At 48.6% G+C, this 27,440-nt stretch overlaps 1 protein-coding gene across 1 annotated transcript; it reads left to right on the top strand.

Moving 5' to 3' along the window:
* The first annotated feature begins 540 nt into the window (after positions 1–540).
* Positions 541–18,220, top strand: LOC137881055 (zinc finger C3H1 domain-containing protein-like). Its single transcript, XM_068722760.1, has 35 exons — positions 541–1,317; positions 1,661–2,152; positions 2,408–2,652; positions 3,296–3,689; positions 3,792–4,003; positions 4,145–4,268; positions 4,988–5,082; positions 5,227–5,406; positions 5,487–5,642; positions 5,730–5,864; positions 6,122–6,240; positions 6,319–6,462; positions 6,541–6,715; positions 6,850–6,978; positions 7,222–7,881; positions 8,013–8,122; positions 8,223–8,354; positions 8,441–8,562; positions 8,644–8,745; positions 8,866–8,994; positions 9,206–9,383; positions 9,600–9,786; positions 9,895–10,083; positions 10,157–10,394; positions 10,512–10,617; positions 10,741–10,939; positions 11,030–11,124; positions 11,207–11,311; positions 11,634–11,738; positions 12,148–12,298; positions 12,388–12,488; positions 15,949–16,050; positions 16,152–16,191; positions 16,481–16,543; positions 17,488–18,220. Exons 1-35 carry the CDS (start codon positions 777–779, stop codon positions 17,620–17,622), a joined length of 6,390 nt encoding a protein of 2,129 aa, XP_068578861.1. The 5' UTR covers positions 541–776; the 3' UTR covers positions 17,623–18,220.
* The last annotated feature ends 9,220 nt before the right edge of the window (positions 18,221–27,440 follow it).

Raw genomic sequence — 27,440 nt, 5'->3', positions numbered from 1 at the left:
TGGTTCATCTTTGCACTACTGGTTAGTTTAGCTTAGTTAATACCATACTATTTACTGTGCATTTTTTATATTTCCTATTTTTACTCGCTACATTTACATATTGTTCATTTTTATATTTTATAATTTTATTTTTTAATCTGTTATTTTAATTGCTTTAGTATATTTGTTGCTGCTGTAACAAACACATTCCCCTCGCGGGATGAATAAAGTATCTATCTATCTATTTTATTTTATACTATAGTATATATGATTGTTGTACATTATAATAATTTGTATTATAACTATGTATAGTTTAGTTTTTTAAACATGTTTTGAGGCGTAATTATTTTCATGAAGTTCATCTTGACGTCACCAGTAAAATTATGGATTTAGAGAGAGTTATGGATTCAGCTGTTAGAGTATTTTATTTGTATTATTATTATTAAATTATTATTATTATTATTAAAAGAAAGAAAGAAATCCTCTCGATGTAAGTCGATGAGAAACGTCTTTTCGGGCCCCATGACATCACGTGACAAACCAGGAAGCTGGAATTCCCTTCATCTGGGTCCTTATATGGGCAGCTTCCGGTCTGGTCAGTCTCGTTTTGTCTCGTGAGAGTTGGATGAGAGCAGACGAGGAGAAGCTAGCTTGCTAGCTAACCGAGCTAACTGTCAGAGCGGACCGACTCGTTACCGACCGTCTGTCCGGTGAAACATGAACTATTTACCGGCTTATTTACCGTCTTCAGCTCGATGAGGTTACAGCCGGAGGGTTAGGGTGAGTTTTAAACCAAAATGGACGTGAACAGAGAGGAGGGCGAGCTGGAGGACGGAGAGATCTGCGATGATGACACCGAGGAGAGTGTTCCTCTCCGGCGGGGGGATGGTAACGTGAGGCCGGGACCAGGAGCTCGGGCTCGGACACGAAAACCTCACCAACGGCCTCACAACGTGGAGCAGCACGTGGCTCCGGACCTCAGGCTCCTGATGTCTTATAACCGAGGACCTCACGGTCCGTTCCCTCCGAACCACCGGCAGCAGTGTGGGCCGAGCGGGCCCGACCGGACTCCTGGTTCCTCCACCACGACGCCTCCTCTGGGTCTCGGTCCTCACGGAGACCAGAGTCCGAGGACCAGCTTCTGGGAGCGGAGCCACGGAGCTCTGGGCCGGTTCAGGCCGAACGGTGGACGAGGGGGCTGGAACCGTGGCAGAGGTGGTTACAACCGAGCTAACAACCGAGGAAACATCAGAGGAAACATTAGAGGAGGCGGTAACAACTTCGGTCCCTCCGGTCGCTACGGGCCCGGAGAGAGTAAAGACTCTCCCTCGAGGAAACGTATCCTTTCACCGGCTCGGTAATAGATTCAGCGTGATTCTACCGACTGATTCAATTATGATACAGGCCAGCAGCGGGACTACTGCTATATGATGATAGTTATTAATATCATAATACATATTAATATCATAATACATATTAATATCATAATAATTATAAAGCTGTAAACAGTGGAACAATAACAGGAGGTAATGATAATAGTAATAATAATGATGATGATGATGATGATGATGATGATGAAGCTGTGCGTAGTGGATGTGATATGATAACCTGATGTTTGAATGAATGAATGAGGGAGTGAGGGAGGATCAGGTGGAGGTCTTTCTTTAACCGTGGTCCTCAGAGAAGCAGACTGGGAGGAACCAGAGCAGGAAAGCTGCTCACGGTGTTTCTAAACCAGAGACCGGTGTTGACGAGTCCTTTGAGGACCTGCTGTCCAAGTACAAGCAGATCCAGCTGGAGCTGGAATGTATCCGCAAAGAAGAGACCATGGCCCTGGAGCCCACGGGGTCCCCGGGGTCCCCCAGAGCCCAGACCCCCGATAACACTGCCAGTATTACACAGACCCGACCGGCTCCCGGATCTGCTCCTGAACCCGGACCGGCTCCTCGGGGTCCAGCAGCAGAGGACCCGTCAGAGCTGGAGACGGTTGAGGAGAAGAAAGTGTTCCAGGCGTTCAACATCAAACCTCTCCGTCAGAAACTTCCTTCTCCTGCCGCTCTGGAGGAGCTGAAGAGGAAGCGTGAGCAGCAGGAGGGAGGAGGAGGAGGAGGAGGAGGAGGAGGAGGAGGAGGAGGAGGAGGCGGCGGCGGCGGCGGCGCTGCTGACCAGGAGGGTGAGCAAACAGGAAGTCCCTACAAAATAAAAGTGTCTAACGAGGCTTTTCTTGAGCAATGACATCATGTCTTTACTCTTTTAATTAACACATATATATTATTTGATGTTTGTTACAATGTCTCTCTTTACATTTCATAAACAAGTCGACCAATAATCAGAAGAAGAAGATACAACAAAAGTCAAGTGATCAGTATTCAAAGACGATGAATCTTGAGTTTCATTTGAAAGTCTCACTTCCTGTGCGTCTCACCAGGTGATGAAGAGGAAGAGACACCAGATGGAGCAGAAACAGATCAAAAAGCTGAAGAAGAGTCACAGGACATGAAGAAGAAGAAGAAGAAGAAGAAGAAGACGACGACGACGTGTCTGTGCTGCAGCGAGGAAACACCCAAAGATGAGAAGGAGAAATGTCAACAGACGTGTTTGTGTCGCAGAGAATCATCGGCCTCCAGTGAGGACTCTGTCCTCTCTGTCCTCTCTGTCCTCTCTCCTGACAAGGTAGTATTACATCCAGTACGCGTATATATTACTAGTGTCCCAGTACACAGTACACGTATATCTTACTAGTGGCCCAGTACACAGTACACGTATATATTACTAGTGTCCCAGTACACAGTACACGTATATGTTACTAGTGTCCCAGTACACAGTACACGTATATATTACTAGTGTCCCAGTACACAGTACACGTATATCTTGCTAATGTCCCAGTACACAGTACACGTATATATTACTAGTGTCCCAGTACACAGTACACATATATCTTACTAATGTCCCAGTACACGTATATCTTACTAGTGTCCCAGTACATGTATATCTTACTAGTGTCCCAGTACATGTATATCTTACTAGTGTCCCAGTACACGTATATGTTACTAGTGTCCCGTACCCGTGTCCCTTATCAGTGTCCCTTATCAGTGTCCCTTATCAGTGTCCCTTATCAGTGTCCCTTACAGTGTCCCTTATCAGTGTCCCGTACCAGGTTCTTCAGATCCTCCTCTCTGGCTCGTCACGTAGTAACAAACCTGCTGCAGGTTTTAAAGGAACAGTGTTCGTTTGTAGAACCAGGTGGAGGATCTGCATCATTTAACGGGTTCTAACCTGTTAGAGGGTTCAACTCTCTGCCTCTGTTCCCGAGCAGCCGGTGGTGAAGTTGGAGGAGGAGGAGCTGTCGGAGCTGCAGCTGCGCCTCCTCGCTCTGCAGTCGGCCAGTAAGAAGTGGCAGCAGAAGGAGCAGCAGGTGATGAAGAAGAGCAAAGAGCGGATCACTAAAGTCCAAGAGAAGAGCTCCCCTCCTCCCAGCAGGCAGAGAGTCACCACCAGGTCCGCCTCCGCCGCCGCCGCCGCCGCAGAGAGGAACCGAACCAGGTCCAAACCTCTAGACAGGGACCGAGACAGAACCAAGACCGTCCCCAGACCGCCCGACAGAGACAGAGAGAGACCCAAAGCCAGTCCTAAACCTGGTCCCAAGGCTCCGCTGGAGAGAGGCCGAGGTCCAGGGAAAGCCCACATGGCCAAGAAGATGATCAGTCCAGGTGAGAAGAAGAGTACAGTGGAGACATTATTTGTGTGGTGTTGATGTTGATGATGATGATGATGGTGGTGGTGGTGGTGGTGGTGGTGGTGGTGATTCTCAGGCTCGGCGGCAAAGCAGGCGTTCAGGAAGCAGCAGCTGAGGACATGGAAGCTGCAGCAGCAGAGAGACCAGGAGGAGAACCGGAGACAGGAAGAGGAGGAGAGACGCAAACGAGAAGACGAGATCCGACGGATCCGAGATCTGTCCAATCAGGACGAGCAGTACAACCGCTTCATGAAGCTGGTGGGGGGGCGGACGAGGACCCGCAGCAAGGTAAGACCATGTCCTCTCTGTAGCCTGTAGTCCTGCGGTCACCTTTATTACATGTGTGAGACTAGCTTTCATTATTGATGACATCGTCATATTAACCACCACAGAAGAAGAGTGACAGGAAGTGTTGTTTCTGTGCTTCAGTCCAGAGATGGAGAACACAGGAAGTCTGCAGGTAAACCGGGACCGGACGCCTCCGGGAACCTGTACCAGTACGACAACTATGACGAGGTGGCCATGGACACGGACAGTGAGACCGGATCACCAGGTGAGACCCGGACAGGGACTTCACCTGTCCTCTCAGTAGAGACTTCACCTGTCCTCTCAGTGGAGACTTCACCTGTCCTCTTAGTGGAGACTTCACCTGTCCTCTCAATAGAGACTTCACCTGTCCTCTCAGTAGAGACTTCACCTGTCCTCTCAGTAGAGACTTCACCTGTCCTCTCAGTAGAGACTGCACCTGTCTACTCAGTAGAGACTGCACCTGTCCTCTCAATAGAGACTTCACCTGTCCTCTCAGTAGAGACTTCACCTGTCCTCTCAATAGAGTCTTCACCTGTCCTCTCAGACTTCACCTGTCCTCTCAGTAGAGACTTCACCTGTCCTCTTAGTGGAGACTTCACCTGTCCTCTTAGTGGAGACTTCACCTGTCCTCTCAATAGAGACTTCACCTGTCCTCGGAGACTTCACCTGTCCTCTCAGTAGAGACTTCACCTGTCCTCTCAATAGAGACTTCACCTGTCCTCTCAGTAGAGACTTCACCTGTCCTCTCAGTAGAGACTTCACCTGTCCTCTCAGTGGAGACTTCACCTGTCCTCTCAGTAGAGACTTCACCTGTCCTCTCAGTAGAGACTTCACCTGTCCTCTCAGTGGAGACTTCACCTGTCCTCTCAGTGGAGACTTCACCTGTCCTCTCAGTGGAGACTTCACTTGTCCTCTCAGTAGAGACTTCTTGAATACGGTTCTGACTTCCTGTTTTTGTTTCAGTGGCGTCACCGAGACACAACCAGCTGACCTCAGAAGATCCCGCAGGTTTCCCTCAGATGTCTCCTTATGTCCCCGACTGTCTTCAGTTTGGACTGGTACGCTCTTCATCTCCTCTGTCCTCTTTGTTTCCTCCCTCCTCTTCCTCTCTGCGCTCTTTATTTGTAAACATGAATGTATTGTCTCCACAATTGTTTTTGTCTTCCATAAAGAAGGTTTAATATTGTCTCTCCGTCTCTCAGCCGTTTCTCTCCCCCATGATGTCGGTGGTTCCTCCCCCACCCCCCCCTCTCCCCCCCCCACCAGACGAGCCGGAGCCTCCTCCCAAACCTCCCTTTGCTGATGAGGAGGAGGAGGAGGAGATGCTGCTGAGGGAGACGTGTCTGATGTCCATGGCCAACAAGAGGGTGACGTCCACAGAGGTGAGACATTGTGTCCTCTTGTCTCTCTGTGATGAACCTCACCTCTTGTCTCACCTCTCGTCTCCCCCGTCTCTCCCCAGGACACCGGCTCTAGTGGTCCTCCGTCTCCCACCGGTCCTCCGGTCCTTCAGCAGCCAATCAGAGGGAACCTGAGCACCGTCAGTCTGAACACCGTCACCCAATCACGAAGCAGCAAGTTCAGCAGAGGACACCACGCTGCTAGAGCTCCACTGGTGGTGAGGAGGAGGAGGAGGAGGAGGAGGAGGAAGATGGTGGTGATGATGAAGGTCATTATGATGAAGATGATATCTGTCTCCTTCCAGCTCCCCAGACACAAGTCCGTGGTGGTTTCTCTCCTCGACTCAGACGACAGTGACTCAGATGTGGACCAATGCAGCTCCTCTCAGACCTTTGGAGGACTGGAGTCCATGATCAGAGAGGCTCGGAGGACAGTGGAGGTGAGACATGATGAGAGGGGACAGTGGGCACTAGAGGACAGTAGACGACTCTAGAGGACAGTAGAGGACAGCAAACGACTGCTAGAGGACAGTAGATGACTCTAGAGGACAGTAGACGACCTGTACAGACCTGAGGATTCCTGTGGTTTTTGAAGTCAGCTGATGTAGATGAATCTCTGTGATGGTAAAAACACACCGTGTCCCCTAATGAAGACGAGGAACTAATATCAGGGACTAACTGTTGTGCTGGTCCTCAGGCGGCAAAGCCTAAAGCGGCGTCGGGCTGTGAGAAGGAGAACAACCCGGTCAGGACTCCTGAGGCTCTACCTGAAGGCAAGAGGGCCGAGTACCGCCTCCTCAAAGAGGAGATCGCCAGGTAAACACGGCACCCAGAGACACGCTCACGTCTTTGTGGACATGTCCAACACTCTCTGTCTTCTGTGTCCTCCTGCAGCAGGGAGAAGCAGAAGATGATGAAGGACCACGGTCCTCGGAGCTCCTCGTCCCCCTTCGTCTCCGACTCTGTGCCGGACCCGTCCGTCAAAGCGTCCGCAGAGCTGAGAGCGACCGAGGCGGAGCAGAGACTCAACAAACACAGGTGAGACCCTCAGAGCTGGTCCTGGTCCTCTTAGCGTTCATGAGGTAAATACTGGTCCGTCTCCCCCGTGTGTCTCAGAGAGCTTCTGCAGAGAGATGAGGCCGTCCTGAGACATCTGCTCCACCAGGAGCTGAAGAAGAGGGACTCTCTGAAAGCTGCCGAGGCCAAAGTGGTGAAGCTCCGAGAGCAGCTGCAGGCGTCTGAGAAGATCGTCAACGCTAACAAGACGCTGCTGAAGAAGCTGCAGGAGCAGGTTAGAGACAATTTAGTTCAGACCTGACGGTGAGACGTGATACTGAGTGAGTCCCAACTAGTGATCTGCCCTGTAGCGGAGTCCCTGTAGCTTGAGTCCCATATCTGAGTCCTGCTGGTTCACGTCTTGTGCAGGTGCATCGTGTGGAACATCGGGTCTCCATAAAGAAGAGTCTGTCCGTCCGCTTGGAGCAGGACCTGTCTCAGGCTCAGCTGGCTGCAGGAAGAGGGTCCAAACGCAGAGCGGACTCCAACCAGACTCTGGTGAGAACACACAATGAGACACGAGGGTCTAGTAGACCAGGATTTGGGTTTAGTGAGGTACTTCTGGGTTATAACAGCTGGTAATAAAGGACAGACAGTGTGAATGTGCTTCATCTGGAGTCTTCTTAGTCTGTGATGAGTCTAAGACACTAATCAATAACTGCTGATTGTTGGTGGTCCTGACCATAGATATTGATCAGAGTGATCAGTTTCTGAGTCCTCGTGTCCCCCTTGTACTCTCAGCCCAGTAAGCTGCAGCGAGTGGACGGAGGTCTTCGTGGATCCGAGCGTCACTTTGCCGAGCTGATCGCTCAGAAGCAGCGTCTGCAGCAACTGGAGTCTGAGTACGCTCTGAAGATCCAGAAGCTGAAGGAGACCCAGGCCCTGTGCAACCGAGGACCCCCTTCAGAGCCGCCGCCGCCGCCACCGCCGGCCTCCACTCAATCTGAGCCTCAGACACCGACTCCCTCCACCCCCTGCCCCCTGCCCCAGCCCTCCCTGCACGACCTGACCCAGGACAAGCTCACCCTGGACAGCGAAGACGTCCCAGAGGCCGAAGATCACGAAGCAGAACCGGCTCCTGCTCCGGCTAAAGCGACCCGCCGGAACTCCCTCCGTCAGTCCAGCAGCTCCTTCACCAAACCCAACCTGGAGCAGCTGAGCTCCACCCCCGCCAAAGACCCCAAACCCAATCTGGAGCAGCTGAGCTCCACCCCCACCAAAGACCCCACCGCCAAACCTGCCAAGGGCTCGGCTGGCTGCAGGCCTGCTGCAGAGATGTTTGCGGGTCTGGACCTGGATGCCCTGAAGCTTCGTTACCAGCAGCAGGCCCGGCTGGGAGAGCTGCTGCAGAAGGAGCTGCAGACGGTGGGGGGTCACGTCCACGGCCCCCCCACCGGACAGGTGAGTTCCTGAGACACATGGACACTAACTATGATCATCCTGTCTGTCTTTGGTCAAGTCCATTCTGTCCCTGTTCTCGTGTCTTAGTTTCTGAATATGAAACGAGTCAGCGTGTCTCCATCTCTGTGCAGGTGGTCTCAGTGGAAGTGGACTCAGCCAATAGCCAATCAGGGAGCTCAGAGCTGAAGCCTGTTCCATATGGACCCTATCACAGTCCTCTGCTGGTCTTCAGGTCTTACAGGTAAATTAGTTCATGTGTCTCAGATGTGAGGTCTGATGAACATGTCTCATGTGGTCTCTGTCTCAGATGTGATGAACCTGTCATGTGGTCTCTGTCTCAGGTTCAGTCCATACTACAGGACCAAGGAGAAGTTGTCTCTGAGCTCCGTCTCATTCAGTAACGCGATAGAAGCCCGGAGGAGTTTCTGTCGCTTTGACCTCACAGGAACCTGCAACGATGACGAATGCCGATGGTGAGAACAGACTCTTCATTCATGTTTATTCATCTGGTCTCATAGTTCCATCTGGTCTCTCATAGTTCCATCTGGTCTCTCTGCAGGCAGCACATGAGGAACTGCACTTTGACTGGCACCCAGCTGTTCCAGGACCTCCTGTCCTACAACCTACCTCTGATTGGCTGCTCTGAAGTTAGCTCTGATGAGGACGTGGGTGTCTCCACAGGTGGGCGTCAGACCGGTGGGTTCTTCAGACCCAGAAGGTCTAAGGTAGAAGTTTCTTCACCTGTTTATGTTGTCGTTGTAGAAAAGTACATGAAGATGTTGTTCGGATCCAACAAAGACCGGATGGGCGTTGACCAGAAGGCCGTCCTCCTCGTCAGCAAAGTGAACGAAAGCAAACGACACAGTGAGGAACCTTTTTCTTTTACATCATCATCATCATCATCATCATCATCATCATCATCATCATCATCATCATCATCTTGTCCTCATCATCTTGTCCTCTGACCCGTCTGTCCTCCTCCAGTCCCTCCTTTCACCACCTGTAAAGACACCAGGACGTGGAGGCCGAAGCCGTCAGCACAGAGCAGCTTCATCCCGGAGGACGACAGCGAGGACGAGTCTTCAGGAGGACACCTGTCGACGAGGAGACACGGTGAGAGACGGACAGTTAAACAGCTGATCACTCAGATTATAGAATGTGAAGCCATGTATCAAACATGTTGGTAAGGTTTAGTTGAACCTCATCTGGACAAAGATGTCCCATTGACAGTTGAAAATATTAATATTTCATATTCTGTTGATTGATTGTACTGTAGTACTATAAACCCTGTTCCTGATCAGCTGATGTCCGTCTCTCTGTCCAGACGGCGTCTCTAAAACCAGCCTCTCTGCTCTGGACGTTTGCGTCACATCGGAGGACAAACGGTATTTTGTCAGTGAGACGGACGACATATCGAACCTGGAGACCAGCGTTCTGGAGAGTCCTGGAGACCCTCAGCTGTGGATCAAGTTAGCCTTCAAGTACCTCAACCAGAACGACACGTGGGTTCTAATGTTCTCTAAGAACCTCATGTTCCTCTGTAGAACAGACCTGCAGAGGAACATGAGGTTCTCATTTAAAGAGGTCTGTTCTCTTTAAATGAGAACCTCATGTTCCTCTGTAGGTTTGTTCTCTACTTCTGTAAGATAAGAACCTCATGTTCCTCTGTAGGTCTGTTCTCTACTTCTGTAAGATGAGAACCTCATGTTCCTCCGCAGGTCTGCAGCAGAGTGTTTGGAAGCAGCCTTGAACACGTTGTCTCGAGCTCTGGAGAGTAACTGTGAGAACCCTGAGGTGTGGAGTCACTACCTGTCCCTGTTCTCCAGGAGAGGCAGCAGGGAGGAGGTCCAGGAGATGTGTGAGATGGCTGTGGAACACGCTCCAGACTACCAAGTGTGGTGGAACGTAAGAAAGAACCTGATTTTCACACTAACCTGACGCACTAACCTGACACGTTAACCTTAACCTGACACTCTAACCTGACACGCTAACCTGTCTGTATCTTCCTCTCAGTACCTGAAGCTGGAGAGCTCTTTCGAGGGGAAGGACTACGTGTGTGACCGTCTGCTCCGGTTTCTGGTCTCTGAAGCTTCTCCTGCCGTGACTGATCGACTGTCCTTCCAGCTGATGGAGGCTCTGCTCTACAGAGTCCAGCTCAACCTGTTCACGGGCCGCATGGAGAGCGCTCTGGCTATCCTCCAGGTGGGCGGAGGTCTGTGATCCTGTGCTCGGGTAGATGGTGGACATGAACATGAAGCTTGTGTTTGTGTTGCAGAACGCCTTGAAGTCGGCCCACGACAGGAGCATCGCCGAGCACCTGAGGGCAGCCGACCGGGCGCTGCTGTGGCTCTCCTACATCCACCTGACGGAGTTCGACCGGCTCCCGGCCGGCCTGCTGGACCCGGCGGAGTCCGGTCCTACCCGGCTGGTCAGCAGAGAGTCCTTCCTGCTGCCCTGGAGGACGCCGCAGGACGTCAGCACGCCGCTCCACATCCTGGTGGCTCTGTTCAGAGGTACGGAGGCTCTTCTGTTTGCTCTGGTTCTATAAACGCTCTTCTTCTTCCCCTCTAAGACACAGAACTCTTCTGTTTGTTCTACTTCTATAAACCTTCTTCTTCTTCCCCTCTCAGACGCCGTCCATCAGTGCACCGATGAGTCTCTGACTCTCAGCCAGAGGACGATGGCCTGCATTCCTCTTCACACCAACCTCATCTTCCTCTACAAGCTGCTGGACAGGTGAAGGGGGGGGGGGCAGTGTTCTATCTGCTGACAGGAACTGATGACTTGATTTATCTTCATCCGCTTTATAATCGTGTTGATATTATGTTCATGTATTGATTAGGGCTGTCATTTGAACAGGTGTGATGAGGGCGTGGCTTTGTGTCGGTCTCTGCTGGATCTCTGTCCAGAGTCCTGCGCCCTGCGAGACGCTCTGGCCGACCTCCACATTAGGCAGGGAGACCTGGATCAGGCGGTTAGCATGTGGCTTCACGCTCTGGCAGAGTGTCCCAACAACGCAGAGGTCTTCTACCACTCCTGCAGGTTCCTCATGGCTCAGGTGAGCTCCAGGTGGTTCAGGGTCTCTGGGTGCAGCTTCATCCTGGTCAAATAGAGGAGGTGTTTTAAATGTTTAAATGTGGTCTGACAGGAGAAGTCCGGTGCCATCGCTCCTCTGTTCCGAGGCTTCGTCCTGTCGCTGTGCGAGGACCAACAGAGCCAGGAGAAGCCGGTGGACGTTCTCAGGTGCATAATGGGAAACTGAACTGAATGTTAAACATGTGGAGGACTTTTAAAGAGTTACACTTTGTTGTTTTGCTCCCTTCAGACACGTCTTGGGTTTCCCCACCGAGGAGCTACTGAGAGGTCCCATCATCAGGGAGGTTCAGGAGCAGCTGAGTCAGCAGATGTCCTACCTCCACCTCATCCACTGGTGAGTCTCCATCTGTTCGTGATGAGAAGAAGTCTTTGTTACAGACGTCATGAACGTTTCTCCTTTAAATCTGTTTTTAGGAAGGTTTGACATGTAGCTTGTAGTCTGTACATTTCATGTTGACCTATCGAGATATTTCTGACATTAGAGATACTCAGAATATCTCATTACCTGATTTAATATTTGTATTTGTGACTAAAGGCGTTCAACAGGCGAGTCTACAGAACATCATCATGAAATATGTTATTTATGAATCAGGTTAAAGTTTACTTATTGTATTGAATCAGTGTTGTTGTTGTTGTTGTTGTTGTTGTTGTACCAGTCGCTGGCAGTGGCTTCACGGCTCTGTGGACGAGACGGTGGACGCCTTTGAGAGAGCTCTGGGGTCAACTATGCAGTTGGAGGAGCTTCATAAACTCTGGATGGAGTAAGTGTTACCTTCACCTGTCTACAGTTACCTGGTGTTACCTTCACCTGTCTACAGTTAGCTGGTGTTCATTGTGTCTCTGTCTACAGTTACCTGGTGTTCATTGTGTCTCTGTCTACAGTTACCTGGTATTCATTGTGTCTCTGTCTACAGTTACCTGGTGTTCATTGTGTCTCTGTCTACAGTTAGCTAGTGTTCATTGTGTCTTCGTCTATAGTTATCTGGTGTTCATTGTGTCTCTGTCTACAGTTACCTGGTGTTCATTGTGTCTCTGTCTACAGTTACCTGGTATTCATTGTGTCTCTGTCTACAGTTACCTGGTGTTCATTGTGTCTCTGTCTACAGTTACCTGGTGTTCATTGTGTCTCTGTCTACAGTTACCTGGTATTCATTGTGTCTCTGTCTACAGTTACCTGGTGTTCAGCAGCAGTCAACAGTCCAACCATCAGTCCAAACTGTTCTCAGATCTGGTCCATCGCTGTCTGAGCACCGTCCCGTCTCGACTGGAGGTTCCCTTTAACCCAGCAGAGTTCTGGAGTTGCTACAGCTTCCACAACAAGGTGAGACCTGTCTGTCTGTCTCTCTGTATGAACCAGCAGACAGTTCACCTGGTAAAGATGAAAATGCTTTGTGTTGATTGGCTCTTCAGGTGGTGACTCTCTACCTGAGCTGTCTGCCGCAGTCCCAGCATGCACTTGTCCTGGAGAGACTAAGATACGCCATGCCCAACAACACTGAATTGGGCCTGAGGTACACACACACACACACACACACACACACACACACACACACACACACACACACACACACACACACTTGCTGTTAACATGGGGATGAATCCCGCTGTTTTGTTGTTGTTGTTTTTATTAGGTTTGTAGTTGGGGCTGGTTCAGGTTTGTAGTTGGGGCTGGTTCAGGTTTGTAGTTGGGGCTGGCTCAGGTTTGTAGTTGGGGCTGGTTCAGGTTTCTATTTGGGGCTGGCTCTGGTTTGTAGTTGGGGCTGGCTCTGGTTTGTAGTTGGGGCTGGCTCCGGTTTGTAGTTGGGGCTGGCTCCGGTTTGTAGTTGGGGCTGGCTCAGGTTTGTAGTTGGGGCTGGCTCAGGTTTGTAGTTGGGGCTGGCTCAGGTTTGTAGTTGGGGCTGGCTCAGGTTTGTAGTTGGGGCTGGTTCAGGTTTGTAGTTGGGGCTGGCTCAGGTTTGTAGTTGGGGCTGGCTCAGGTTTGTAGTTGGGGCTGGCTCCGGTTTGTAGTTGGGGCTGGCTCCGGTTTGTAGTTGGGGCTGGCTCCGGTTTGTAGTTGGGGCTGGCTCCGGTTTGTAGTTGGGGCTGGCTCCGGTTTGTAGTTGGAGCTGGCTCAGGTTTGTAGTTGGGGCTGGCTCAGGTTTGTAGTTGGGGCTGGCTCAGGTTTGTAGTTGGGGCTGGCTCAGGTTTGTAGTTGGGGCTGGTTCAGGTTTGTAGTTGGGGCTGGCTCAGGTTTGTAGTTGGGGCTGGTTCAGGTTTGTAGTTGGGGCTGGCTCAGGTTTGTAGTTGGGGCTGGCTCAGGTTTGTAGTTGGGGCTGGCTCCGGTTTGTAGTTGGGGCTGGCTCCGGTTTGTAGTTGGGGCTGGCTCCGGTTTGTAGTTGGGGCTGGCTCCGGTTTGTAGTTGGGGCTGGCTCCGGTTTGTAGTTGGAGCTGGCTCAGGTTTGTAGTTGGGGCTGGCTCAGGTTTGTAGTTGGGGCTGGCTCAGGTTTGTAGTTGGGGCTGGCTCAGGTTTGTAGTTGGGGCTGGTTCAGGTTTGTAGTTGGGGTTGGCTCTGGTTTGTAGTTGGGCCTGGTTCAGGTTTGTAGTTGGGGCTGGTTCAGGTTTCTAGTTGGGGCTGGCTCAGGTTGGCTCAGGTTTCTAGTTGGGGCTGGCTCCGGTTTCTAGTTGGGGCTGGCTCAGGTTTCTAGTTGGGGCTGGCTCCGGTTTGTAGTTGGGGCTGGCTCAGGTTTGTAGTTGGGGCTGGCTCAGGTTTGTAGTTGGAGCTGGCTCTGGTTTCTAGTTAGGGCTGGCTCAGGTTTCTAGTTGGGGCTGGTTCAGGTTTCTAGTTTTGGCAGGCTCAGGTTTCTAGTCGGGGCAGGCTCAGGTTTCTAGTTGGGGCTGGCTCAGGTTTCTAGTTGGGGCTGGCTCAGGTTTCTAGTTAGGGCTGGCTCAGGTTTCTAGTTGGGGCAGGCTCAGGTTTCTAGTTGGGGCTGGCTCAGGTTTCTAGTTGGGGCTGGCTCAGGTTTCTAGTTGGGGCTGGCTCCGGTTTGTAGTTGGGGCTGGCTCAGGTTTGTAGTTGGGGCTGGCTCAGGTTTGTAGTTGGGGCTGGCTCAGGTTTGTAGTTGGGGCTGGCTCAGGTTTGTAGTTGGGGCTGGCTCAGGTTTGTAGTTGGGGCTGGCTCCGGTTTGTAGTTGGGGCTGGCTCCGGTTTGTAGTTGGGGCTGGCTCCGGTTTGTAGTTGGGGCTGGCTCAGGTTTGTAGTTGGGGCTGGCTCCGGTTTGTAGTTGGGGCTGGCTCAGGTTTGTAGTTGGGGCTGGTTCAGGTTTGTAGTTGGGGCTGGCTCAGGTTTGTAGTTGGGGCTGGCTCAGGTTTGTAGTTGGGGCTGGCTCCGGTTTGTAGTTGGGGCTGGCTCCGGTTTGTAGTTGGGGCTGGCTCCGGTTTGTAGTTGGGGCTGGCTCCGGTTTGTAGTTGGGGCTGGCTCAGGTTTGTAGTTGGGGCTGGCTCAGGTTTGTAGTTGGGGCTGGCTCAGGTTTGTAGTTGGGGCTGGTTCAGGTTTGTAGTTGGGGTTGGCTCTGGTTTGTAGTTGGGCCTGGTTCAGGTTTGTAGTTGGGGCTGGTTCAGGTTTCTAGTTGGGGCTGGCTCAGGTTGGCTCAGGTTTCTAGTTGGGGCTGGCTCCGGTTTCTAGTTGGGGCTGGCTCAGGTTTCTAGTTGGGGCTGGCTCCGGTTTGTAGTTGGGGCTGGCTCAGGTTTGTAGTTGGGGCTGGCTCTGGTTTGTAGTTGGGCCTGGTTCAGGTTTGTAGTTGGGGCTGGTTCAGGTTTCTAGTTGGGGCTGGCTCAGGTTGGCTCAGGTTTCTAGTTGGGGCTGGCTCCGGTTTCTAGTTGGGGCTGGCTCAGGTTTCTAGTTGGGGCTGGCTCCGGTTTGTAGTTGGGGCTGGCTCAGGTTTGTAGTTGGGGCTGGCTCAGGTTTGTAGTTGGAGCTGGCTCTGGTTTCTAGTTAGGGCTGGCTCAGGTTTCTAGTTGGGGCTGGTTCAGGTTTCTAGTTGGGGCAGGCTCAGGTTTCTAGTTGGGGCAGGCTCAGGTTTCTAGTTGGGGCTGGCTCAGGTTTCTAGTTGGGGCTGGCTCAGGTTTCTAGTTGGGGCTGGCTCTGGTTAGGGCCCGAGCACAGACAACGTCGGGCCGCGAGGTCCCTATTGAAACTGTAGGTATTATTATTATTATTATTATTATTCTTTTTTTCTCAAATGAATTGCCTTTTTGGGGGCTTTATCATATCCCAAAACTCCCCATATTTGGCAAGCATACCAGAATAGCGGTGCATGTTTGCGTGTGTTCTGTAGCACCACATAGTGGATGCAGAAACTGGTGGAATATTTGCACTACATAATTTCCAGCATCGCAGAGTCCAGCGGGAAACATATGTTAAACTCCGGGACGCGTCGTCCGACGATCAAAGACATTCGTGGCCGCGTCTGCCGGCGTCCCGCCAGTACCCCCGAGACGCGGAAAGGTGCGAGGGCCCGTCCATCGCTGCTTGCAGCTTTAATTTTTAGTTGGGGCTGGCTCTGGTTTCTAGTTGGGGCTGGCTCTGGTTTCTAGTTGGGGCTGGCTCTGGTTTCTAGTTGGGGCTGGCTCTGGTTTCTAGTTGGGGCTGGCTCTGGTTTGTAGTTGGGGCTGGTTCAGGTTTGTAGTTGGGGCTGGCTCAGGTTTGTAGTTGGGGCTGGCTCAGGTTTGTAGTTGGGGCTGGTTCAGGTTTCTAGTTGGGGCTGGTTCAGGTTTGTAGTTGGGGCTGGCTCTGGTTTCTAGTTGGGGCTGGCTCCGGTTTGTAGTTGGGGCTGGCTCAGGTTTGTAGTTGGGGCTGGCTCTGGTTTCTAGTTAGGGTTGGCTCTGGTTTTTAGTTGGGGCTGGCTCTGGTTTCTAGTCGGGGCTGGTTTAGGTTTGTAGGCAGGTTGGGGCTGGTTGTGTTGGTTGCTTCCTGAGTTCCTGTGTTGCTGTCCAGGTTGCTGCATCAGGAGTGGCAGGATGGAAACATTGAACATTTGAAGTTCCAGGTCCGGATGTTGAGCAGTCAGGCTCCAAAGTGTCTGGCCTACTGGGAGATGTGAGTTCACCAAACACAAACAAACAGAGTCAGTGTGAGGTCTCCTGTCCAGTGTGGTCTGAGGTGAATGAAGCTGACCGTGTTTGTGCTGTGTCTCTCAGACTGATAGCTGTGGAGAGGGAGCTAAAGGAGCCATCTGAGGTGAGTGATGGAGGTCATGTGACAGTCGGCACCCTTTAAAATATGTTTCCTTTTCCTGTAAAACCATCGACTGGAGGTGTGAGCTGTTGATGATCATGTAACTGAATCTGGTTTCTTCCCTACAGGCTCTATATAAAGTGGCGATTGACAGTTTGATTGTTGTTGCTTCTATATTTACGACTGAACCTCTGGTTTTCTAGTGTTTCTGTGTGAACTGACTCGATGCTCCGTCCGTCTGCTGTTTCTTTCTCCGCCCTCCTTCTTTTATGTCGCTTTGTTTCTCTTCTAGGTTCGACTTCTATATCAGCAGGCTCTTCAACACCTTCCACTGTGTGCTGCCCTGTGGAAACATGTAAATTACCCTTCACTTTCTCTGTTACTCTCATCACTTGCACACATAACAGACCCGGGTCAGTCCACTCGGCCACTTCCTGTGTCTCAAGTGAGAAACCACCTGTAGAGGGTGGAGCCACAGCCTCATGACATCATGTAGCTTTAAACAGGCCCAGTACGGAGTCCTGGCTTCCTCTCTAGAGGGGTCCTGGCTTCCTCTCTAGAGGAGACCTGGCTTCCTCTCTAGAGGGGTCCTGGCTTCCTCTCTAGAGCAGTCCTGGCTTCCTCTATAAAGGGGTCCTGGCTTCCTTTATAAAGGGGTCCTGGCTTCCTCTCTAGAGCAGTCCTGGCTTCCTCTCTAGAGTGGTCCTGGCTTCCTCTATAAAGGGGTCCTGGCTTCCTCTCTAGAGCGGTCCTGGCTTCCTCTCTAGAGGAGTCCTGGCTTCCTCTCTAGAGGGGTCCTGGCTTCCTCTCTAGCGGGGTCCTGGCTTCCTCTCTAGAGGGGTCCTGGCTTCCTCTCTAGCGGGGTCCTGGCTTCCTCTCTAGAGGGGTCCTGGCTTCCTCTCTAGAGGAGTCCTGGCTTCCTCTCTAGAGGGGTCCTGGCTTCCTCTCTAGCGGGGTCCTGGCTTCCTCTCTAGCGGGGTCCTGGCTTCGTCTCTAGAGGGGTCCTGGCTTCCTCTCTAGAGGGGTCCTGGCTTCCTCACATCTCCCCTGTCAAGATCAACAGTTGAGGATAAGGGTTAAGGAAAGGAGTTAAGGACGTAATATATGCACCCTGTGTCCTCTCTTAAAGCCCCGCCCTGTTCACTGAGACACAGGAAGTGAAGGAGTGAATGTTTACGCCTCACCTGTATACACGCATGTTCACTTGCTACCCTCCCCCGTCCTCACCTCCTCTCTCTCCCCCATCTCTCCCCCCCCCGTCTCTCCCTCTCTTTGTCGTACCCCCCCCCACACACACAGCGCCTGCTGTTTGAAGCAGCAGAGGGAGGAGCCTCTGACCGACTGAGGAGGCTGGTGGACAGGTGTCAACAGGTGGGAGTGAGTCTCATTGAGCGGCTCAGTTTAGTAGCGTCTCCAGAGACAGAAGATCAGTGACACTCACATCGTAACTCAGACAGTAGAAATAAACAGTGAACGATTCAGACGAGGTAAGACAGACGCCCCCCCTCCTGTCCCCCCCCCCACACCTGTGGGACACCAGCTTATATCACATCATGTACGTAAGTATGGACCTGCTGAGTGACACACTGTTTATTCATGTCCTCCCTGTTTCGTTTCTGTCACCTTTTCATTTGGACTTCATTTCCTCCCATTTGATTTTACTGCCCCCCCCCCCCCCCCCTTGTGTATTTAAAGGATGTTTTCCCTCCTGTAGCGATGCTGCAACATCTGCACGTTGTCTTTTCTTTGTCTCCTGAGGAAACAAGATTATTTTGTTAAAGTGATCAAACTAAAACAAAAGCAGACAAACTGAATATTTTCTATTTGGTCCGTCTGAGAGACTCTGAGCCACAGAGACTGAACCAGCTGCAGGACTCTGCAGGACTCTGCAGGACTCGCTATCGTGCTCCCTTGTTGTTTCTTTTTGTCAAAATTTTACCATATAATGATTAAAGAGTATTAGAGAGGAGAGAAGTCCTTCCACTGTTGTTTTCTACATGTTGGATTCAAATGTTATTAAATTATTTTATAAAGAAATAAGAAATGTCTCCTGAAGTTTGATTGTCTTTATTTTGGTTAATGTGTCCATCAGGTAAACTACAGGTGGAACTGTTAATTCTGTAATCTGTACACATACATTTTCTTACCTTTGACCCTCACATCGGTGAAGAAGAAACCTCAGATCATCATCATCCTCTATCAGTATGAAGTGTGATAGATGTCATGTGTACAGAATTAACACAACATTTACAACACAATCAACGACAGAAATTATTCATTAATGAGAGTAGTAATGATGGAAACGACTACTAATAACCTGAACCAGCCCCAACTATAAACCTGAAGTAAGTTAATGTGTCCATCAGGTTAACAACAGCTGCATTCTGATTTGTTGTATGAAATGCAGTCTGATTTCAAAGAGTTCCACACAACAAATACACGTTCATTAATAATTTGGGCAAATTCTTTGTTATGGTACTTTTAGACAGATGACCATTAGAATCTACTCACTAAGACTAAAAGCTTTGGGTTTCTGTATGATGGCTTGTGAGTAGATTAGTCATTTTCGTATGATAGGTGTCAAAGAGTTGATACTAACAGAACTTTATCTGAGGCTAGAAATTAACTGTGTTGTGTCACAGGGAAGTGTCCTTTTTATTTGTTATGCAATAATGATATGACATTTTTTTTGAATATTCAGCTTAATTGGTTCCACAAGGACACAATATCCAGTTAAGTGGTGAATAATAGTCAGTGTTGAGTGACTCCAAGTGGAAATATTAGAGGAGAAATGCCGAACAGTTGCATGTGTAAAAAAATAAATCAATATTTTTTTGGAGAACTAAGTTCAGACTAAGAAGTGAGCCTATGAAGTAAAATATATGAAGTAAACTGTTGCCGTTTGATGTTATTTCATAAACCTCACGTTGCATAACTTTTCGTTACAGTGTGGCTCCAAAGAGAAGAGAGAGGCAGCAGATGATTGAGAGGTAAACAGGAAATGAGTCAACAAGTTAAAGAGACAGTCAGTCATTGTGAGACTGAAATTGTACTTTTATAATTAGATTTTAATGTTTAACACAATATGAAACAAACTATTCAGATGAAGCTCAACAAAGTGTACACACACACACACACACACACACAGAGTCATGAAGCTCTTCCTCTGCAGTGAGACACTCCCTCAGCCTGACCTCTGTGAGGACAGACGGAGGCCTTGAACTGTCTGGTGAGGAGAGAACAAACAGCTTCTAGTCCAGCAGACAGCAGCTTTACAGCCTGTATGTGTATATTACATAATGAGCCCTATATTTCATTGGTGGGTTGTAAAAATGTATAAACACACACACACACACACACACACACACATACATGACTGAGTCTGTGAAAGATTTACTATCAATACAACTCAGTTTGTTGAGGTGATACACTCTTCCTGAAGAGGGCGGGGCTTTGTTCATCACTTTTCAACAGAGGTGAGGACCTGATACAATACACACACTGTACTAATACACACTGTACTAATACACACACTACTAATATACACACTGTTTGAACACACACTGTACTAATACACACTGTACTAATATACACACTGTTTTAACACACACTGTACTAATACACACTGTACTAATATACACACTGTTTTAACACACACTGTTTTAATACACACTGTACATACACACTCTACTAATATACACACTGTTTGAACACACACTGTACTAATACACACTGTACTAATACACACACTACTAATATACACACTGTTTGAACACACACTGTACTAATACACACTGTACTAATATACACACTGTTTTAACACACACTGTACTAATACACACTGTACTAATATACACACTGTTTTAACACACACTGTTTTAATACACACTGTACATACACACTCTACTAATATACACACTGTTTGAACACACACTGTACTAATACACACTGTACTAATACACACACTACTAATATACACACTGTTTGAACACACACTGTACTAATACACACTGTACTAATATACACACTGTTTTAACACACCCTGTACTAATACACACTGTACTAATATACACACTGTTTTAACACACACTGTTTTAATACACACTGTACTAATATACACACTGTTTTAACACACACTGTTTTAATACACACTGTACATACACACTCTACTAATATACACACTGCACTAATACACACTGTACATACACACTCTACTAATATACACACTGCACTAATACACACTGTACATACACATTCTACTAATACACACACTATTATTACACACGGTACACATACTGTACTAATACACACTGTACATACACACTACTAATACACACACTGTATTAATACACATTGTACACACTGTACTAATACACAGACTGTACTAATACACACTGTATTAACACACACTGTACTAATACACACACTGTACATACACACTCTGCTAATACACACACTGCATTAATACACACTGTACTAATACACACTGTACACACACTGTACTAATACGCACACTGTACATACACACTGTATTAACACACACTGTACATACACACTGTATTAACACACACTGTATATACACACTGTACTAATACACACACTGTACTAATACACACTTAATACACTGTACTAATACCCTATACTAATACACACACTGTACATACACACTGTAGTAATACACACACTGTACTAATACACACTTAATACACTGTACTAATACACTATACTAATACACACACTGAACATACACACTACTAATACACTGTACTAATACACACTGTACTAATACACACACTGTGCACTCGATATACTAATACACACACTGTACTAATACACACTGTACTAATACACACACTGTACACACAATATGCCAATACACACACTGTACTAATACACACTATACTAATACACACACTGTACAAATACACACTGTACTAATACACACACTGTACACACAATATGCTAATACACACACTGTACTAATACACACTACTAATACACACTGTACAAATACACACTGTACTAATACACACACTGTACACACAACATACTAATACACACATTGTACTAATACACACAATAATAATACACACTGTACTAATACACACTGTACAAATACACACTGTACTAATACACACACTGTACACACAATATACTAATACACACATTGTACTAATACACTATACTAATATAAACACTGTACTAATACACACTGTACAAATACACACTGTACTAATACACACACTTTACACACACTATACTAATACACACACTGCTCACACACACGGTACTAATACACACTCACTCTGTACTAATACACACTATACAAATACACACACTGCTCACACATACTCTCTGATTGTCTCGATTCTTTCAGTTTGTTCATTTGAAAAGATTGTGACAGTTGAAGTTTTATCTAATTAGTCTTCAGCTCCATCACTGTCTGATGTCTGATATGTTATTTTATGTTTGTCTTTTTTTACAGCAGAGCAGAGACACTTTTAATCTGAAGACCAAGGGTTGAACTTCCTGTTGCTTTTAATTTAAATGCAAAGCTGCAAAAGTGAGCGACCACATCTATGATATATGATATATTATATTATTAGATGCATTAAAGTTGCAGTGTTGTAGCTGCTTAAGGTGAAGATACTTTTACTTACCTTGTATATTTTTACCTACTTTAAATACATTTGGAACAATGCAGTATTTATATACGTTCATCACACATTTTGTGTGTAAATTCTACCTCTGTGAAAGTAACAAATAACTAAAGCTGTCAGATAAATGTAGTACAGCAATGTTGTACTTGTTGTGAAATAGAGGTATAAAGTAACACAAATTGTAAGTACAAGTACCTGGAAATTGTACTGTAGTGCTTGAGTAAATATATCTAGTGAAGGATTTCATACTGAATAAGTTGAATATTTCATGTATATGTTCATATATAATTGTTCATGTGTTTAGTTTTGTATTGAAGGAACATGTTGGACGTTTATTCATTAAAATGCACCGTGTTGAAGTGAACTTCAGATCGTTGTTTATTCAGTGTGAAGGCTGCAGTCAGGATGTCGAGGGTGGAGAAGATGTTCCTCCTTTTCCTCTTCCTCCTCTTCCTCCTGTCTAGGACAGGATGTCAGTGAAAGAAGGGGGGGGGGGGGGGGGGGTAGAACAGCTAAAGGTGGAGGGTAACATGACATGCAAAGCAAGTCTCTAAAATAACACAAACAAATACCCAAAACTATAATAAAAATATGGATATAAACTCATTTATCACATCACATTACATTACATCACACACACGCACTCTACAAAAAGGGTCAGAGCAGACTATATCTGCTGAGGAGACTGAGGTGGTGGGAGGCAGGAGGAGGATGGCTAAGCTATCATCCCTGATGAACAACACCTCCCACCCCATGAGGGACGCCCTGGCAGCTATGTGCAGCTCCTTCAGCCACCGGTTGATTCACACCCAGTGTGTGAAGGAGAGGTACCGCAGGTCCTTCCTTCCTGCTGCTGTCAGGCTGCACAACCAGCTGTGCTCCCAGTAGACCACACAACACTAACAACACTTCAAAAAATTGATGCAATAAAAAAAAACTCTGTCTGTATATATAATATTTTTATTTTTAGTTATATTTAGTCATTGTGGATTTTTGTACATTACATTACATTACAGTCATTTAGCAGACGCTTTTATCCAAAGCGACTTACAATAAGTGCATCAACATTGGTAATCAAAAGAACTACTAGTCACCAGAAGTCATAAGTACATTTCCTTTTCCAAACAAGCATCTAAGAGCATGAAGCAGAGCATAACTCAGAGCCAAAGTACAGAAACAAGAAAAACAGTTAGTGCTATAAGTAATACAAATACAATAAGTGCAACAAGCTAGTATGAATACAATAAGTGCTAAGTGGAAGGCTCAGGGTAGCACTTCCTGAAGAGGTGGGTTTTCAGCCTGCGCCGAAAGATGGGCAGCGACTCCGCTGTCCTGACGTCAGTGGGAAGTTCATTCCACCACTGTGGGGCCAGGACAGAAAATAGCCGTGACCGGGTCGACCGGGTCGATCGGCCTCTGAGCGACGGGGCAACCAATCGCCCCGAGGCAGCAGAGCGAAGTGGTCGGGCGGGGGTGTAAGGCTTGACCATGGCCTGGAGATACGAAGGAGCTGTTCCTTTCACTGCCCTGTATTCTAGCACCAGAGTCTTAAACTGGATGCAAGCTCTTACAGGGAGCCAGTGTAGAGAACGGAGAAAGGAAGTTGTGTGGGAGAACTTGGGGCGATTGAACACCAGACGAGATGCGGCCTTCTGGACAAGCTCCAGAGGTCTGATGGCCGACGCCGGGGCTCAGGCGAGTAGAGAGTTGCAGTAGTCCAGACGGGAGATGACAAGAGCCTGGATGAGAACCTGCGCCGTCTCGTCAGTCAGGAAGGGACGAATCCTCCTGATGTTATAGAGCAGGAATCTGCAGGAGCGTGTAACGGATGAAATGTTTGCCGAGAATGACAGTTGGTCATCCAGGGTCACACCCAGGTTCCTCGCAGTCCGAGTTGGCGTCACCACGGTATCATCAATGGTGATGGACAGGTCCCGGTGCGGGCAACCCTTCCCAGGGAGGAACAGTAGCTCAGTTTTGTCTAGGTTGAGCTTGAGGTGGTGTGTCGCCATCCACTTCGAGATGTCAGCCAAACACGCAGCGATGCGCGTCTCCACTTGGGTGTCACCGGGGGGAAATGACAAGACCAGCTGGGTGTCATCGGTATAACAATGGTAGGAGAAGTCATGCGAGCGAATAACAGAACCCAGAGATGTTGTGTAGAGCGAGAAGAGAAGGGGGCCCAGGACTGACCCTTGCGGAACCCCCGTAGTCAGCATGCGTGGTTCCGACACGGCCCCCCTCCAGGTCACCTGGTAGGATCGACCCGTCAGGTAGGATGCAAACAGGGAGAGTGCAGAGCCTGAGACGCCCATCCCCTTGAGGGTGGAGAGGAGGATTTGATGGTTCACAGTGTCAAACGCCGCAGACAAGTCCAGGAGAATCAGGACAGAGGAGAGAGAGTTAGCTCTCGCGGCGTGAAGCGACTCTGTCACCGCAAGGAGGGCCGTCTCTGTCGAGTGACCCACTTTGAACCCGGACTGGTGGGGGTCCAAAAGGCTGTTTTGGTGGAGATAGGAAGACAGTTGGTTAAAGACAGCACGTTCAAGTGTTTTGGATAGAGAGGGTAGAAGAGAAACCGGTCTGAAGTTCTTGACATCAGAGGGGTCAAGTGATGGTTTCTTCAGAAGGGGGGTGACTCTGGCGGTCTTGAAGGCCGTGGGAAAGCATCCTGAAACAAGAGATGTGTTGATGAGGTGGGTGAGGAAAGGAAGGAGTTCAGTCACAATAGACTGAAGAAGAGGGGCAGGGATCGGGTCAAGGGAGCACGTGGTGGGGCGGTTAGACGTAACAAGGTTGAGGACCTCGTTAGGGGAGAGAGGAGCCAGAAAGGGTAAGATGGGGTGTGGAGATGGGAGGGAGAGCTGTGGGGGCAGGATTGGACAGGGAGAGAGGGGCTGAGAGAAGGAGGATCTGATATCGTTTACCTTCTTGTCAAAGAAGTTGGCGAAATCATCAGGGAGAAGGGAGGAAGTAGGAGGAGGGGGTGGGGGTTGGAGGAGTTTCAAAGTTGAAAGTTTCAAAGAGTTTTTTAGGATTGGAAGCAGAGGTTAGGATTTTAGAGCGGAAGAACGCAGCTTTAGCAGTAGATAGAGAGGAGGAAAAAGTGGAAAGAAGAGCTTGGAAGTTAAGAAGGTCCTCCGGGAGTTTGCCTTTTCTCCATTTACGCTCAGCCTCTCTTAGGCTCCGTCTATCAGTACGCACTGAGTCCCACAGCCACGGGGCAGGTGGAGTTGGGCGTGCAGGCCTGGAGGTGAAGGGACAGAGTTTGTCCAAAGAAGAAGTAAGGGTGGAGAGGAGAAGATCAGTAGCAGTATCAGGGGATAGGAGAGAGAAGGATTCAGGGTCAGGAGAGCAGAGGTGACAGAAGAGGAAAGATCAGCAGAGGAGAGGGAGCGGAGATGACTCCGGGTAGAAACCATGTGGGTAGGTGGAGGAAGTGATGGGGCAGAGGATAGGGAGAGGGAGTAGGACATGAAATAGTGGTCAGAGAGGTGGAGGGGAGTGACAGAGAGGTTAGCAGTAGAACAGTGCCTAGTGAAGATAAGATCCAGCTGGTTGCCGGCCTTGTGGGTAGGAGGAGAAGAAGAGTGGTAAAGGTCAAAGGAGGAGAGGAATGAAAGAAGAGGTTCAAGCTTATCGGTCTGGATGTTGAAGTCACCGAGCAGGATGAGCGCCGAGCCATCGTCATGGAAGTGCGAGACAAATGTGTTGAGCTCCTCCAGGAACTCACCAAGAGGCCCTGGTGGGCGATACACAACAGCAATGGTGAGCTTGACTGGATAAGTGACAGTAACAGCATGAAATTCGAAAGAGGACGGGGAGAACTGAGGAACAGAGACAAGAGAGTATTTCCATTTTGGGGAAATTAGCAGGCCAGCACCACCACCCCGCCTCACAGCTCTGGGAGTGTGAGAGAAAGAGTACACATCTGACAGAGCTGCGGGTGTGGTGGTGTTTTCTGGTGTGATCCAGGTCTCAGTTAGAGCAAGAAAGTTAAGGGAGAGCAAGGAAGCGTAACCTGAGATGAACTCAGCTTTCGGCACTGCCGACTGGCAGTTCCAGAGCCCCCCCGCCACCATTTGCTCGCCCCGAGCTGAGAGAGTAGGATAGATGAGGTTAGTGGGGTCGCGGCTCCTGAAAGCTGCCCAATGTCTACGTGACCGCCGGGGAGAGGACCGGACAGAAATAGGATGCAAACACATGGTAGTACACGCTCGAGAAGTCTTAGCTTGACGAAGTCGGGCTTGAAAAAGTCGGCCTGTTGCCTTCGTTTGCCAGACGCTTGAAAGCTGATGCTTCCAGCAGTGGTTAAGTACAGCTATCTACTGATTGCTCATTGTCTGCCAGGAGTGGAAGCTCCGCCTTTGCAGACTTTTTTACTTAGTTGATATTACATCACAATGTCTCAGTCTCAAAGTCTCAAAGTCACAACGTCACAATGTCTCAAAGTCACAACGTCTAAAAGTCACAACGTCACAACGTCTCATCGTCTCAGTCTCAACGTCACAACGTCACAACGTCTCAAAGTCACAACATCTCATCGTCTCAGTCTCAACGTCACAACATCACGTCTCATCGTCTCAGTCTCATCGTCTCAGTCTCAACGTCACAACGTCACAAAGTCACAACGTCACAACGTCACAACATCTCAACGTCACAACGTCACAAAGTCACAACGTCACAACGTCACAACATCTCAACGTCACAACGTTTCATCGTCTCAGTCTCAACGTCACAGCGTCACAACGTCACAACGTCACATCTCATCGTCTCAGTCTCAACGTCTCAAAGTCACAACGTCTCAAAGTCACAACGTCACAACGTCACAATGTCACAATGTCACAACGTCTCAAAGTCACAATGTCACAACGTCACAATGTCACAATGTCACAACGTCACAATGTCTCAAAGTCACAACGTCTCATCGTCTCAAAGTCACAATGTCACGTCACAATGTCTCATAGTTACAATGTCTCATAGTCACAATGTCACAATGTCACAGCGTCTCAACGTCACAATGTCACAACGTCACGTGTCAAAGTCACATCGTCACAGTCACATCGTCAGAAAGTCACAGCGTCACGTCGTCGCTGGAGCCGATCCCAGCTGACATTTGGTGAAGGCAGGGTTCACCTGTACAAATAACCAGACTATCAGAAGACTGACACATAAAGACGGACAACCATTCACACTCACATTCACACCAACGGGATCGAACCCTGGTTCTTCTGGCTGTGAGGCGACCCAGTCAATAGTTTTTACATGTAACTGTTCAACCGTCAACATTTATGCAGAAGGAGCTGTGGAATGTTCATTAACACAATCAATGGATCTGTATTGACTATGTCTTATTAAATGTGGTTTAAGCTAAATAATAGAAGACATGAGCTCTTTGTGAACTATTATTATTATTATGATGATGATTTCTAATAACTGAACATATTTATCTCCACATGAAGTATCTGGGCTGCTCCTCCTCTTCCTCCTCTTCCTGGATGTTTTCTTCTTCTGCAGGTTTATTAGAACTGAACATGGATGTTCTCTGGTATTTCCGACGACTCCTTCACCGTGAAAACTCCACAACAATTG

Source organism: Cebidichthys violaceus, unplaced genomic scaffold (genome assembly GCF_023349555.1).
Source record: "Cebidichthys violaceus isolate CVI_PGR_0920_01 unplaced genomic scaffold, fCebVio1.0.p SCAF_3, whole genome shotgun sequence".
Classification (NCBI taxonomy): domain Eukaryota; kingdom Metazoa; phylum Chordata; class Actinopteri; order Perciformes; family Stichaeidae; genus Cebidichthys; species Cebidichthys violaceus.
This window is presented reverse-complemented; position numbering and strand designations above follow the sequence as displayed.